The 17171-nt window shown below is 45.6% G+C and overlaps 1 protein-coding gene across 4 annotated transcripts in view; it reads left to right on the top strand.

Moving 5' to 3' along the window:
• Positions 1-11810, top strand: part of LOC139061090 (uncharacterized) — a 59129-nt gene extending 47319 nt beyond the window's left edge. For all 4 annotated transcript variants that reach the window (XM_070540604.1, XM_070540605.1, XM_070540606.1 and 1 more), the window contains 4 exons: positions 1083-1197; positions 4269-4436; positions 7299-7430; positions 10985-11810. In XM_070540604.1, the coding sequence (XP_070396705.1) occupies positions 1083-1197; positions 4269-4436; positions 7299-7430; positions 10985-11140 (571 nt within the window). In that variant the 3' untranslated portion in view covers positions 11141-11810. The remainder of the gene's footprint in view (positions 1-1082; positions 1198-4268; positions 4437-7298; positions 7431-10984) is intronic.
• The last annotated feature ends 5361 nt before the right edge of the window (positions 11811-17171 follow it).

Genomic DNA, 17171 nt, shown 5'->3' with positions numbered 1-17171 from the left:
CGCATCCCGAATTCACAAAAAAAATGCTCGCAATGTAAGGCACTTCGAAAGAGAACTGTCTACCGCCCGGAACACGTATTTGGATTGTAATGGTAACTATAAAATTGTTTAATATATTCACCGAAACGAGCACCTTGTACTCCAAAGACAAACAACTACGGTTGAATTTGGCTTTGAAAGTGAAGCAGAAAGTATAAGTGGCGTCGCCCGACGGTGAAACAGTGCGACCAAAAGATGAACCTTCACGTAAAGAGAAGGCCGCGCGGTGAGAGTTATATTGCTTGGACACCCTGTTGCACTGTCTGAAATCTTATTTTATGCGCTCCTGCTAACTTGGACTCTGTGGGTAGAGAGACCTAGGTCTAAATGATGCTGTCCCCAAACAAAGTTTATTCCTCCTCCTCTGCGAACCTTTCTGCTATTAACTTTCTGCAATTCTACTTGCTTTCCAGGAAAGCCTCTGCGCACTTAGACACTTCGAATGGAAGCTTTTCTCATGCGCTACAGCACTGAAAGGTCTCAAAACCGGTAGACAGTCCCTTTAAGAGCACATGCTAGCTAATCGTGATGCTGGGCATATTATCGAATTACATTGACGTCGTCTATTTGTACACATACAGTTTTAGCTGTTCATTGCAATTTCATTAATGTTCATGGCTACACAATATTTTCAGGGCTATACATACAACGATATGTCTTGCATGTGCCCTGTTCATTTCACCAGCTTTGCATATACTGTGATATATTTTCTGCAAGCATATTTGGTCATTTTCCTGCACAATATTTTAGTTGATTTTCCTATTGGTCGTACGCCTTGGCAGGCTCATGTTATTCTTTATTTATCGTTATTCATACGTACAATTTCTCGCCTGTCTATGCTACCTTGGGGCCTATTCCTGCATATCACTGTGACTGCGTATTCATATTTGCCAACCACAATTGTTTGAACTGTAATGGCTGTTTGCTCATAGTAAGCAGCCCTTGCGAGCCAAAAGAGTTGCAAGTTACACCCCTGTTCTTTAAGGCAGGAACGGTGACATTTTCCAAAAATTATAAAAATGCACTATCATGCTGTTTTACAGTGATCACCTCCACCTCGTGATGCTCCTCACCATCACGAACGAAACAAGCCTGCTGGTCCAGCCGTCTTCTTCCTGGGACAAGCACTGCCTTTCTTCTAACTCCGACCCGACAATAGTGGGTCACTATTCAAGTTCGGTCACAACTCAAATTTGGGTCACACAGTTAATATTTCCCGCTCCACCGCCACACTCACCGGGACATTCGTCACTTCTTGTACACAAATATCTATCTATCTATCTATCTATCTATCTATCTATCTATCTATCTATCTATCTATCTATCTATCTATCTATCTATCTATCTATCTATCTATCTATCTATCTATCTATCTATCTATCTATCTATCTATCTATCTATCTATCTATCTATCTATCTATCTATCTATCTATCTATCTATCTATCTATCTATCTCTCTATCTATCTCTCTATCTATCTCTCTATCTATCTATCTATCTATCTATCTATCTATCTATCTATCTATCTATCTATCTATCTATCTATCTATCTATCTATCTATCTATCTATCTAGTTGTAAGTCTACATCTCACTCACTAAGTGCGTGTGTGTGTGTTTGTGTGTGTGTGTGTGTATCAGATTGAGAAACGTGTACAGTACAATCAAAGTCTCTATATGGCTTTCATAGATTATAGAAATTCATTTGCTTCAACAGAGATAGAAGCAGTCAGAGAGGCACCACATAATCAAGTATAGGAGGCATACGTGAATGTCTTGGTAAATGTATACAAACGCTTCACAACTACCATAATTCTCCACAAAAAAGTACAAAAATAGCTATTAGAAATAATGTCGGGCACAGAGACACACTATCGCCAGTGCTATTCACTGAGCGTTAAAAAAAATATCGAAGCCATTACACTGGGGGACACTTAGGAGCAAGGATCAACAGCGAAAATCTCAACAACCTTCGATTAGCAGATGACGTGGTCCTGTTCAGCAACACTAGGGATGAATTGCAAGAAAGGATTGAGGACCTTGACCGAGAAAGTGCAAGAGTGGGATAGAAGAATACTATGTAGGAGACAAGGGTAATGTTGAATAGCTGGCAAGGAAATAGGAATTTGGGATCTGCAGTCAGTCTCCAGAGTTTGTGCAGGAGTGCTTTCATCTACGTCATTTACTCACACGGGACTCTTGTCATGAGAAGAAAATTTAAGGGAAGAATAAAAAGGGGCTGAACCACATACTCAAGGCAATGCCAACTTCAAGCTTTGAGCTTACTCCTGTCGTTGAAGGGAAAAGTGTACAATTTTTGCATTCTATCGGGGATCACGTACGGGGCAGAAACTTAAAAGTTAACAAAGTTAACTGTTGAACATGTGCGCAGGTTCCGCTCTTACCTGGCCGACATGTCTCGTATTCGTTCACTTTCAAGTTCCCTTTATCTTGTTGTCTTGCAGTCCTATGTTGCTTTATCTTATCTTGCAGTTCAGTTACACCTAACAGTTATTTCGCAATACTATGCACTTCCACGGAGTTATATCAACTTCAATTCGGAGAACTTGCAGTCATTCTTTTCACGGGACCGTTACTCGAGGATCCAAATGAATGAAGTGCGGTGGCGAAAGCCGCAGATTTAATAGCTGTCTGGAGTGGCTGTGAATCAGTGTAATCAATTAGACACTTGGCAGCATCACGAATATATGCACATGTAGACAGGAAACAAAAAACGTCACCTTGCAAGCTCGGCCATCTGTATATCCTGCTGTAAGCAAATACGCGTTTCTTATGAACATGTTTTGGCTTTCGTTTGAAACAAGTTGCCTCTGAAATTTCCCGGTTGAGGTTTTTTAGGCTTCTTGTTATGGCAGCTTTCCTGCTTATGTAAACTTAATAAAAGGTCGTGCTTCCACCTGTCTTATCACTTTCCATATTGTACATATGATTAGAAATACCGCAATACCTTTAAATTTGTCTTCAACAATCTGTCGTAAACTTAATTATTGCCTGCGCCATTGCGAGTGGCAAGCAGCTTTAGACCATGTGGACGATACGTCTTGCAGCATTGTTCAGCAATATCCCGAAGCAAGTTGGATTCTTTATAACTGTATAAAGCAGTTCGTGATATAAACGGCTCGTTGTTTTATTTTTAAGCACATCCTGAAATTAAAAAAAGAATCAGCTGTAGTAGATTAAGTCTAGTCATTGAGCTGCGTTACTCAAAGCGGCTGACATCACTTGCATGAAAAATCGAAATGCATATTCGACTCAATAGGAAAAATTCACAGATTATTTCTTAATAAATACTGTACGGCGCACATTGCAGTGTACCAAGTGCAACCGGTGAGTTCGCAAGATGTATCAGAATAGAACAAACTTTCAGGATGACAACAGTTTTGAAATATTATTTCCCAAAATATGCAATGAAATACCCACGCATACCAGTTACTTTTGTTCTGCATTGCATAAAATGGCGGAGTGTTTAAAAAGTAAGTGCAGCAATAGTTCATTAATACCGCAACTTTCACTGCACAGGTCACTAAACGGGTGTGAACCGTATAATTTGCTCCAAGTGAATATGCTTTAAATATTAGTGGCTACAATATACAAATTGCAATGTGGCACCAAAAGTAATATTTTAAGATATTTGTTAGTATTTTAGTTAATTACTTGATGATGCATTTTGGATTATCGTGGGTGTAATGTACGCCGCTTCGAGCCATCCGGCTAAGGACTGAAGTGCCACTGTCTGACTCAGGTGACTCTTAAAAATTCTATATGGACTGAAAAAAAACACCTCGTATGTTTACATTTTGATTTCGCCACCCATACCTTTAATATTTGAGCTTCCTCGAGGTCTACTTTCCCCTTTGCGTGGATAGCTGTCGGGCCGAGTAATAACTAAATCCAGGGCTTAATCCAAATAAGTCATAATTAGAGGTAACGAACTGATCAGCCGATATGTCTTATTGCCGACGTTCTGTTATGGCTTTTTAAGCACGGGCTGATGCTTGAGGCTGGGATTGTCACGGCAGCCAGAAGCCTCAAACCATTACCTACCACAGAGACAAGCGTTGTGTGTGCGCAGCAGCATGTATCAGCATGTATGAATAGAAGCTGTCGCTTCTTTTTGAGACATCCTCCGGTGGTTGGTGAAAAAAAATTATATATATATATATATATATATATATATATTTATTTATTTATTTATTTATTTACTGCCGCAGAAAGAAGCTGTGGAACTCATTGCCAAAGTAAAGTCGCCGGTGTTCACCTTCGCATTGACGCTGAGCCTGCGGTTTGACATCTTTGAAGACGTAATGGTGACGAGTCTGGGGACCACGGATCTCGATAATGCTTACGGCACTGATCATCGCTCTGTCAGCTACGAAAGCGTGAGTGCCCGCTCGTCTTTGTCCTGCCATCTGTCCATCCTCGTGGACGTAGGGTTTCAGTATTGCCAGCATTATAACAGAGAATCCGGTATTGAGCCCCGATGCAAGCACAAAGCTAGGTGAAGGACGCAGTGTAGGTACACAAAGCGTTTAACCATCTCCTTGCCATCAATTTTCGAGAAAATTTCGACATTGAACTGGCAGTGCATTTCAAGTGCTGCGGGATGACGTGGCAATTCTGAATCAACAGCGAAAGTAGCCAACTGCCAAGAAATGTTAAACCTGTGTCTGTTAGTTTAGGCAAACGAATTCGTTGTTATCGGAACAAACCAAAGAAATGGCCTTGACGGCCATCTGTTTGGAGATCATGTTCTGAACATGTAGGTATGCCATCAAGCAATTTTTTTTTCAAGTTCGTAGGAAACCGGTTGACATGAAGAACTCACTACATAGCACTAAACATCGATTTTAACTGCTAGGTGGCACGAAAGAAAATACAGACACACACACACGCACAAGGTGTGTGTGCGTGTGTGTGAAATTGAATTATGCGGTTTTACGTGGAAACGACGATTTGATTATGCGGAACGCCGTGATGTAGGAGTCCCGATTATTTTCACCATGCCGGGGATCCTTAATATGCCCCCAATGCAGGGAAAAGGCCGCACGGGGAAGGGGCGTTTTTCGCATTTAAACCCCATCGAAATGCGGCCCCCGCGGCCCGAATTTGATCTCGCGACCTCGTGCTTAGCAGCGCATCACCATGGCCGCTAAGCCGCCGCTCCCGAAGGGGGAAGAGGGGTTTGCGTGCGTGCGCAATTGTGGGTGTATTACACACAAGTTGGGACGTTTTCCCAAATTTCGGAGACAACTAAATGGCCTGTAACAATTAGAACTACGTGCACTCTGGTATCTCGGGTTAATTTCGGTTCTTAGTACTTACCGCGTTGAATACTTTTGCGTCCCGTTCTGACTCCTACAAGAATAACTGTACCTGAGAGAGTGATTATATTTTACTGCATCAGTACAAACCTCTACGTGCCTGAAATTATCTTCTAGTCGTCACCTCAACAGAATTCTCAAGCTGCACTTCATTGCTTTTTCATTCGCATGAAAATTACCCTCTGCACATAAAAGGACGCCACTTGTCTTTTCTGCGAGATACGCGAGACCCTCTAGCTCAACTTTTTTAGATATTTTTTGGGGGGAAGACATTTGTATTCATATTACAAAAATTACAAAACACATGTATACACACGACGGTCCCAGACTAGTGAAACTGAAAACGTGACCCTCTATTTAAATCTCCTACAAAATTCTCTACAAGGATATCTTGCTGATGTTTGGTCCCTAAATCAAAGTGCCGGCCATTTATACATTTTCGATTTTATAACAACAGACTTATGCACCCATTGTGAGTTTAACGCACTAGCATTTCTGTCATACAAGATCGATGGGATGGAGCGAGACGCATATAATAATGACGATGATAACGATGATTGTTATGATACTGATTGTGGTGGGCACTGGCATATTCATCCCCTTAGAAGCAAGCCCTCTTACGCAGCAAAGGAGTTAACAAAGAACTCACTACGCATAAAAGTGTAAAACTTCATCAAAGAGAATGGACTTACCTGAGCAAAGGAAAGCAAGCTCATTCGATATAACAACACCGGAAAGGTTAAGAAGCAGTAAATAACGCGGCCAGCATGAATTGCGTCCGAAAATACTTCGCATTGGAAAAAACAGTCTTCAATTTGACTACGTTAAAATTGAAGGGAAGCAACTCTCTATTCCACTTACATGTATGTCTAATAGCTTGAGACAAAACATTATCGCGTATTTTGTATCGGGGACGCGAGGCAGCCGCAGCTGGGTGCATGAAACTCCTTGTGCGTGCAGCTGAGGATGTGTGGGCACTAAGGCACGGAAACGACGTGACTAAGCGCACGAGTGACGTTCATTGGGCTATTATGCTGCTTACGTACTTTACTATAATTATACATATAGTGGGGATTGTACGGTTTAATATTGCAGTCTCGCTCCGTACTCGTAGCGGGCTCACCGGGTGGGCGGCGGGAACTGACATGACCTTTGTCTTCCTGCCTAAGTCTCTCTACGTCAATTTTGTCCCCTACGTGTCGAGTGCGGCTGTACCATAGCCGAGTAACAGCTGAGTTTCCGAAAACAAAATAAATAAGTTGCACCCCTGTAAGTGTGTGTTTAATGTCTGACACCTACTATCGCAGAGCGAGCTCATTCACACGAGACCACTCACCCTCAGATCGGCAGACGTATACTGCCCGGCTATGCCACTCTAAGCGAGAACCGAGAGACTAAATTTAGCTTATATATCCCCATGCGCGGCGCGACAACAGACCCCTTCTGGGAACGGGACCTACGCATTATCGAATAATGGCTTCGTTCCTCTAAACGACCATACCTAGTAGTATGGTGGCAAGCACGTAAGTGACAAAAGTACATAAGGGTGCAACATGTTCTAGCTACATGCAGTTTTAGCCAGGGAACCCCCTACGCTGACTGAACGCGTAAAGACGGTCATCTTAGACGGTGTCGTCGCAAGATTCTGCAGAACATAGTGCGGCGCGTGGACCTGTTGAATCCAGCGCGCTCTTTCTTCCGCGTTTTTTTTTATTTGTTCTCAATACTATTATCATTGCATGACAAGTATATGAACACTCTTTTTTCAGTTATACTGAGCCTCGTTGTACGCTAGGAGTGGCCGCGTTGATACTGCAGCTGTGAATTCAGTGATATGGCTTAACCTGATATTCATTCTTGGTGTTCAATAGCGGCGCTTTCTGATCAACTATATAGCCAGTCGGCACGACACCGTTGCAGGAGTGCATCAAGCTGCATGCTGGAATCCCCTTTCACCGGATTACGAATGTGGCCGTAGGAGAGTGTGCGTTCGCCCAGTACACGCCCATGGACGTCGCCACTTTCGAGACTTCGGAGTCGGTCGAAGAAAAGGTGAAGTGACTGCCTTTAGAGGAAACATTAAGAGCTTTCACGCGCAACAACTAAACGGGCTGGCGAATGCCACACATGTCTAGTCGTATATGTAACCAATACCGGAGAGTCTTAGCTCGTCCGCGAACGTGTTAGCGCTTGCACAATAATAGGGAATTTTGATGCGTCCGGTATTCCGGCAAGCGCGGGCAGTTTGCCGGTTGAGTGGAGGCGTAAACGTGAGTGGTTCGGTTGGTGGCGCCAGCTGGTGGTGCAAACCTCAACCACACAAACACAAAGCCAATTACTATATTCTGCTTAGCTGCTTGTGTAAATTTTCAACAGCGGCGTAACCGTCCCCACCATTATGCCAGTGCCGAAAATTTGCACCAGCAGCGAAGCAGGATATAGTGGGTTACTGCAATTTTAGCTCTGTGTTTGTCTGGTTAAACTCTACGCCATCAGGTGGCTGCACCGCTCCGGCCGCTAACATTTACGCCCCCGCGAATCCGGCAATCCGCCCAAACCACCCCCGTTTGCCGGAACAGCGGACAGGCTCTCTAAAAGCGCGATACCGAAGAGGTGTGCAGCAGCAATAACGCCAGTGGCAACATCTTGTGGGGAAGAGCTTAACCAGCCAGCACGCAAAGCTAAAAGTGCGGTTGCTTGCGATATTCTACTTAAGTGATGGTTGAAAACATTGCTAGTGACGTAATTGTTAACGTGCTCTGCTTTTGTGATTTTCATTCTGCAACAACACTCACGGGTTAAAAAAAGGAGAAAGAATTTCGAACGTACTGTAATTGAACAAAGTACCACGAGATGTCCCTACCACTTTTGCTGCCGCCGTACGAAGCTCCCGTAGCCCAGTAATCCGTAAATGGCAAAGGATTTACATACGAGGTAAATATCTCTAATATCGAAAGCGGTACACTTTTGTGCCTGTCTGTACGAGCCGACTTTTTCCTTTAGCTCCACCGCTTTATTTTTTATTTGCCTGAGGCAGATAGCACAATTCTAACCCTTGATCTAATTATTCAACGAGGCGGCCATCACTTCTGAGAGAAATCAAAATGCTGACTTGAATAATTAACATAATAACGCTACTTAACGTTTTAATTGATTACTTTACGACATATATTTAAATTTTAATAATTTTAGCTAGTGAGTATGCAAGGCTTATTGACTTAGAAATGTGTGCCGTGTGCCGTAATGTAATCAATCAAAAGTTTGAGTTTCCAGACAATTATTTTAGAAGTGTCCGACGAAATGCATGTGCGCTGAAATTGTTATCGTGCTTATCCAGGTAAAACAACGCTTTCTCCAAAATTTAAGTGCAACAACAGTGCCCTTATAGCGCAAGTTCGACGTGGCACACCCGGAAACAGATGTCATTCTCAGAATGCATTCTAAGTCTACATGCCTAGCATATTCACTAAACTACAATTCATGTATTTAAATGTGTGCCATTATTTATTTAATTAAAAAGTTTGAGTTTACGTAGAAGCAATGGCCGCCTCATTTCTTTTTGTCTGTTATGTTCTACTGCCTTTTTCTCTGTTTCTTGCGTTTGATGTACTCCACTCCTGCAATAGCCCTGAAGAGGGCAGCAGTATTTGAAAATAAATACATAAATAAATAAAACAGGTTTTTTTCGACCATGTGGTAGAACTAGGCTTCCTACCAACGCCGTTACTTAAAAATTTTGTGCAGCTAAACAAAAGCGCCTTGTATACGTTTTGCCCAGCAACTAGCCTTGAGATACCGAAAGGCGTGGACGCGACCAGCCTATAGTGCTCCTCTCACATGCTCCACAAGAATATGGTATATGCAGCAATAATAGATGACCCAGACGCTTTGGCAAGAAAACAACTAAATGGCGGCACAACAACGTAAATTCACATGAGGTGGCGCTGGCTATCTGCCTGTTTTCTCATAACTACATCTCATATTGGCACTACCCCTCGCCAAGCCCTTCCACTTTTATCACCACAGTGGACCGATGATGTCACATTTTCGCCTGGTAGATGACATACAATTTCCGTCTTAAAGAAAGGCACAGAAATATAGAAACATTTACATTAAAAGGGGCCAGGACGACTGAATGCTTTAAACTAGGTGTTCGAGCTAATGCTGGCCAAGAGGCTAAAGAAAAAAAATCCAGAAGAAAAACACTACGCAAGATAAAATTATGAGAACACTGCTGCGCGTCTGACGACTGAACGGCGTACGTCTTCAACAGTATCTTGCACCAGGCTTGTTTTCTTTTGTGTGTGTGTCTTTGTGTGTGTGTGTGTGTGTGCATGTGTGCTTGTGTGCGTGTGTGCATGCGTGTGTGCGTGTGTGCGTGCGTGTGTGCGTGCGTGTGTGTGTGTGTGCATGTGTGTGTGCATGTGAGCGTGTGTGTGTGCATGTGTGCGTGTGTGCGTGCGTGTGTGCGTGTGCGTGTGTGTGTACATGTGTGCGTGTGTGTGTGCATGTGTGCGTGTGTGCGTGTGTGCGTGCGCGTGTGCGTGTGTGTGTGTGTGCGTGTGTGTGTGTGCGTGCGTGCGGTTGTAGTGGGGCGCATTTTCGCATTTCGCCCTCGTCTAGATGCCACCACCGCAGCCTGGATTTGATCGCGTGAACTCAGCTCAGCTCGGCTCAGCTCAGCTCAGCTCAGCCATAACTATTAAGCCACCACTGTGGATGTGAAGGCAATACGGGCCACGAGAGTACACCGGACGTGACATTTGTGAACGATCCTGACATCTGGAAAGTTCTCGGCACCTCAGCTCAAATTCGTAGATTGTCTGTAATGCGTTTGGAATCTACGCTGTAAGTAAATAAAATGAAGCGCAAGGTTTTTAAACAGCAGGGGTTCACATTTATTGTAGAGTCTATGCATCTAAAAGCTTTTGCGGGAGGCTGCAGAGGCGCTGCGGATACACAAACCCTTTGCGTCAGCTGCTTCTATAGCTTGCTCCTGCATGATACGCGCAAGTGACGTGTGCAGCATATAGATGCATCTATAGATATGTTTAATTGAGCTATTGTTACTCATTCATTTACCTAACAAGGCGCAAAGAAACGACGATGCATTGAACACGCGCGAACATAGGGTGCAAGAAATGGAGTTCACTCAGGCTCACTCAGAAATCATATTTCTTGCTTAGCACAACTCAGACTCGCCAAAAGTCTCAGCTGGCTTCCCTCAGACTCAGACTCTAGGGTCGGTCAGAGTCTGAGAGGGTCGATACATGAATGAGATTGCCAACCTATAGGTTGTATTTTCGATATTCGTGTGCACGGATTCACAAGAATGTCCCAAATGCGAGCACTGGCTAGCAACTGATCGTTTATGCGAAAACACGCTTTGCATACATAGGAGCGCGTATTTTACGCGTATGCTACTCTTGTTCCAGAACTGCATCGACGTGTTCCGGAAGTGTGAATATCTGACGTCATTGTTTGCAAAATAGCACTGAAAAAGATTCAAGCCAATGTGCAATATAACTGCGGATAATGATACCGCGAATGGATTAATGATATCGACTACGCAAAATGATATGGTGTTTGATCTCTTTTATGTGCAGATGAGACTTGCCTACGAGACCCTGGATCTCTTGAAGGCCACCAGTCACACCGTCGGTTGGCTTGTTTACAACGTCACCCGTGGACTAGCGCCCGAGTTATGTGGAGGCAGGCAGCACCGCTTGAAGAAAATACGCGAGATTATCGACACGCGCTGAACCGCAAGCCGTTCTACCGTTTGTGGACTGCCGTCTCGTCGTTTTTCGAGGAGTTGCCATCTACGTTCTCTTTGTTTACGATGTCTTCTTTTACCCCAATTTTGTGTAACGACGAACCTTATACGGTTCCCTGTGAGAGACCCCGAAGACGAAAGCCATTAGGACTCAGGCGAGTCCCTCATCAAGAAAAGTTGAGCGCGATTCAGTCAAATGACGAGATGTATAGATAGGAAAAGGGCTCTTGCTTATCTTTCTTTCTTCCGTTTCCTGTGTTTTTCTGTTTTATTATGAGGCCCTATGCTTCCTGCTTCGCCCACTCCTGTCTTTGTTTGCCGGACTACTTGTGGATATGTATAGCACCAGTTGAAGACATTTTGTTGCATAGGACGACCTGGTGATTCTAGTTAGATCGAACCTGAACAATACTGAAGGCGGAAGGCGTTGGTCCCTCGTCGTTCTGAATGGTCGGACACATGCAGCATATGGATAGAAGACAGCTTCTGCAAAACCCACGTTGAACTTGTATTTGGGTTTTTGTGAAGTGTGTGCGGATCCTTTCCTGCAACACGATGTCATGATCACAGCAGTGCACCCTCATCCGTTTGATTTCGGATGTCTGTCAGCGAAATATTTATCGTCTACTAACACGACTTGATTTCTTTCTTTTAAATTGTCCATGTTTTCTCTTCAGTTACAGGAAGTGCGACCCCGTAGCCCAATTTCTGGCCTGTCCCCGGCCGGTTAACTATGTTTTCTGGAAATATGGCACGTAGTTTCGACCAGCGCTACAAGAAGCAAAGTTTAGTTTCGGCAGCATCTTTGAGTACATGGAGTGAAACGTAAATGCAATAAACAGTAAATGTGACGGAACTCCCGTAGCTATCTGTCGCGTTTTTGAACCACTCCTCGCACGGTAGACATCCAAGTTCGTTTTAACAATGTTTTTATAGATATACATAACGTCCTAGTTGACGCCTGCCCAAGTAAATTACTTCATTCTATTTCATGGGAAATAAGGGAACAATCATATTAAGCTCAGCCTTCGCCCTGGTGATACAGAAAATATATTACAATCTTGCAACATATCTACTACATTTTTGCATTGTGCAATGCCTGGTTCTTCAGAATCGTAATCAGTTTCATTCATGACACAGATGGCAATAATTACATTATAAGTAGATGCAGAAGGAGGTACCGTAGTTCAGTATTTTCCTTTGTTTATTTTCGTGTTCTTGTTAAGCAGTACTTGATGCAATACAAAATAAAGGAGTAAGATATATCGCAAAGAAATACTCACGAAACTACAGTGTTACGGATATCAAGGAATCACTTTCATTACCCTCTTTTCAAAACCGCTGACTAATAGCATGGTTATCACATTATCACGTGCTTTGACATAGTGGATAGCTGATCCGCGAATCTTGCATCAATGCAGCTCATAGTATTTTTGAGAGTTTTGATCACCAATTTTAACTGCTACCCTTTTTTGCTCGCTCTAATCTGTATCGTCATTCACCATTACTTTTGGCATTATATCATTGGAATAAACTACCAAGGGACATTGTATCTGCCATTAACCATTGTTTTTGTTAACAACTGCAGGTTTTCCTAAATCTGTGATTATTTCTTTGTTGAGTGCTTCCTTGTGTATGTTATTCTTTCTTTATATAATTATTTCACTGCATCTTACCATGTTCTTTTTTACACGTTTGTAATCGTGACTGCCGCCCCCCCCCCCTTAGGTAATGCCCGAATAGACCTTAAGGATTTATAAATAAACAAATTATTGAGAAATCTTGTCAAGTCCCCCTCACATAATACTCCTGCATGGAGCCTGGGAGGTATTTGTAAAGGAAATAAAGAAATAAAATGACGAAGCAGGCAGCTAACAGCTACAGGCGGCAAGGCGGTCCTTGTGTCATCCGCTATACTGACGCTACTTCGCTAACACAAACAAGCTTCGCGTGATTTCGATTCAAATCTGGCGCAGTATATTCATCTATATCCGTTTACTTTTGTGTAATTTCTGTAGAGGGCCGTGTACCATGGGTGCAGGCCATGGCCTTGGCATTGGTTAATTCCTTTGTTCACGAATACGCCACGATGAAGCCAGGCGTTGTCTCCTTTATGCATTCCGGAATAAACATACACTTTCCACCATTACATATATATACATACATATATATATATATATATATATATATATATATATATATATATATATATATATATATCATCATCATCAGCCTAGTTACGCCCACTGCAGGGCAAAGGCCTCTCCCATACCTCTCCAACTACCCCGGTCATGTACTAATTGTGGCCATGTTGTCCCTGCAAACGTCTTAATGTCATCCGCCCACCTTACTTTCTGCCGCCCCCTGCTACACTTCCCTTCCCTTGGAATCCAGTACGTAACCCTTAGTGACCATCGGTTATCTTCCCTCCTCATTACATGTCCGGCCCATGCCCATTTCTGTTTCTTGATTTCAACTAAGATGTCGTTTACCCGCGTTTGTTGCCTCACCCAATCTGCTCTTTTCTTATCCCTTAACGTTACACCTATCATTCTTCTTTCCATAGCTCGTTGCGTCGTCCTCAATTTGAGCAGAACCCTTTTCGTAAGCCTCCAGGTTTCTGCCGCATATGTGAGTACTGGTAACACACAGCTGTTATACACTTTCTTTGGGGAGTGTGCACGTTAATTGACAGGAGGCTTACACACTTGTCTCACGACCTGAAGCTGGCGAGTTGCAAGGTCGAATATGTCATGTCGGAGGTTCTGCTCAACACGAGACAACGCAACCAGCGAAGAAACAGCGTGTTTATTCTCAACATCTACAGCAATCCGAGGCACTCGCAACAGCAGTTCAAAACGATACTCAAGAAGTCCGTCGACCTGGCCGGCACCCATCCCTTGGTCGTCGTCGGAGATTTCAACGCACCGTACGGCGTGTGGGGGTACGTCTACGACACAAGCAAGGGTCGGGGTCTGTGGCAGAACGCCAACTAAATGGACCTCACGCTCATCACGGACAAGGCGTTCCCCACCCGAATCGGCAACTCGGTGAGCCGGGACACCACCCCCGATCTGGCGTTCGTGAAGAACGTCGAGGGAGCCGAGTGGAGCAACACCGCAATAAATTTTGGCAGCGACCATTATGTGCTCGAGACCCGCTTCGAAGTCACCCGAAGTAAATCCAGGGAATTCACTGTCACGGACTGGGACCTTTTTCGCAAGCTCCGCGGCAACGACAGCGCACCCGTCCCCAAAGACCTGGAAGATTGGTGCGAGCGAATCAAGAGTGACGCCGAGTCATCCACTAAGAAGATCGTCAGCGACCTGGAGGTAGAAAAGATGGACAGTAGGCTGGCCCATCTGAACGAGGCCAAGCAGGCGCTGCTTCTAAGATGGAAGGGACAAAGGTTTAACCGAAGATTGAGGAAAAAGATCTCCGAGCTTAACAAGGCCATCGAAGATCACTGTCGCACCCTCGGCAAGCAGCAATGGGACGAGGTCTGTGACTCGATAGACGGGCAGATGCGTAACGGCAAGTCCTGGGGCATGCTTAAACATCTCCTCGACGAGGGCAGCACCAGATCCAGTCAGAGACACACGCTCGCCAGAGCTCTGCACGAAGCTACCACATCCTGTTCCGGGGACGAGCTGGTTGCCAAGCTCATGGAGAAATACCTTCCCATAAAGCGTGGAAACGAGGAAGACCGGTTTCCTGACTACCTCGGCCCAAGCCGTCCGGAATTGGACGAAGACTTTAGCGTGGGGGAAATTAGGCAAGCCATTTTCGCGCTCAAGGGGAAGTGTGCGCCAGGTGCCGACAGAATCACCAACAAGATGCTGCGGAATCTTGACGACGGTTCGATCGCATACCTCACCGAGAAGATCAACGAGACCTGGAAAAACGGCAGCGTCCCAGAGCAATGGAAGACCGCCAACGTCGTCCTGATCCCCAAACCCGGCAAGGCTCCGAACGTGGACAACCTCCGACCGATCTCTCTCACCTCCTGCGTTGGGAAAGTGGCGGAGCATGTCGTCCTCAACAGACTAAACAGATATCTCGAAGAGAACAACATCTATACTCACAACATGATTGGCTTTCGTGCCGGTCTCTCGTCGCAGGACGCCATGAAGATGATCAAACATCAAATCATCGACGGCAGTACCAGAGACACCAGGGCCCTGCTCGGACTCGACCTCGAGAAAGCCTTTGACAACGTTCTCCACGAATACATTCTGGCCTCCGTGGCAGACCTCGAGCTGGGCCCCAGACTATATAACTACGTCCGTTCGTTCCTGACGGGGAGGAAAGCGAAGCTGCGGATCGGCGACTTTGTCTCCGACGAGTTGCTCCTGGGCCCACGGGGCACGCCGCAGGGCTCAGTCATTTCTCCTGCACTCTTCAACATCTGCATGATCGGCCTCTCGAGGAATCTGGCCCAAGTTGAAGGTATCAAACACACTATCTACGCAGACGACATCACCATCTGGTGCACCGGCGGGAGCGAAGGGCAAGTGGAAAGCGCCATGCAAGAGGCGGTAGACGTCACGGAGCAGTACCTGCTACCCACCGGACTCAGATGCTCCCCGACCAAATCTGAGCTTCTCCTTTATAGAAAAGAAAAAGGGCGCAGACCCAAGGGCTGGAAACCGGTCTCGGACAGTGACATTCACCTGTTCACTCGGAGCGGTGACCCCATACCCCGGGTCGACACCATCAGAGTCCTGGGTATGTTTATAGAATCACGCGGCGGCAACGGCACTGCGTTACGCAAGATAATTGCGAAAACCGACAATGCTTTTCGCCTTGTCCGAAGGGTCACGAACAGACATCGTGGCCTCAAGGAGGACAACCTGCTTCGGCTCATCAACGCCTTTGTGCTGTGTCACTTCACCTACACGGTGGCCATGCACAACTGGCTCAGAGCCGAGCGGGAAAAGCTTAATGCCCTCATTAGAAAATTCTTCAAGAGAGCCCTCGGGCTGCCCGTCCGAACGCATACAGAGGACCTGCTTCGGCTCGGCGTACACAACACCATGGAGGAGATAGCCGAGGCTCAGGAACGGGCCCAGCTAACTCGGCTGTCCACCACGCCGGCCGGCAGGCGTATCCTCGAGGAGCTCGGACTCGCACCAACCAAGAACTTGGCTGAAAATACCCAAATCCCCAGAGAAATAGGGGAGAAGATCGTGGTGGCCCCTTTGCCCCGCAACGTTCATCCCGTTCACAACGCAGGTCGTCGCAAGGCAAGAGCATTGAATATGCTAAAGCAAGTAAACAGGGACAAAATCGCAGCAAGCTTCGTGGACGCAGCTGCATACCGAGACGGCAAGGCTTTTGCGGTTTCCGTCGTTGACACGCTGGGTAAAGTTATCAACTGTGCTTCCGTCCGGACGACGAACCCAGAGGTGGCCGAGCAAGTGGCCATTGCACTCGCCATGCAAGACGGTCGGAGAGACAGGGCGTATAGCGATTCGAAAGCCGCCATCAGGGCATTCCAGAAAGGCCGGGTAGCCCGGCAGGTAGTTCAAATTCTGAAAGGCGCCAAACACGGCAACACCTCCATGCACTCGATTTTTTGGTTCCCTGCACACGTGGGGGCGATTGAGGGGGTTCCTCTGAACCTCAACGAGTCTGCCCACGAGGCTGCGCGTGGCTTTACCGACCGCGCTGCCCTCGGGCCGGGCGACTCTCTCCCCGGACACCGAGACGCTCCTCTCACACACAACGAAATAACTAAATTCTTCAACTTAGAGAGAAGGGTTTTCCCCCCGCCTCACTCCAAGTTAAGCAGGCCGCAGGCGGTCACACTAAGACTTCTGCAAACGAACTCGTACCCAAATCCGGCGACCCTTAATAGCATATATCCAGAGATTTATACCAATTGTTCTTGCGTGGCCTGTGGTGAGGTAGCTACGTTGCCTCATATGTTCTGGGAGTGCGGGTCGCTGGGCCCGAAGTTCACCAAGGAAGAGTGGGACGCCCTCCTGCGAAGTCCCGTCTTTGAGGATCAAATC

The sequence above is a fragment of the Dermacentor albipictus genome, chromosome 6 (assembly GCF_038994185.2).
Source record: "Dermacentor albipictus isolate Rhodes 1998 colony chromosome 6, USDA_Dalb.pri_finalv2, whole genome shotgun sequence".
NCBI lineage: Eukaryota > Metazoa > Arthropoda > Arachnida > Ixodida > Ixodidae > Dermacentor > Dermacentor albipictus.
The sequence above is the reverse complement of the archived record's forward strand: the minus strand, read 5'-3'. Positions and strand labels throughout refer to the sequence as shown.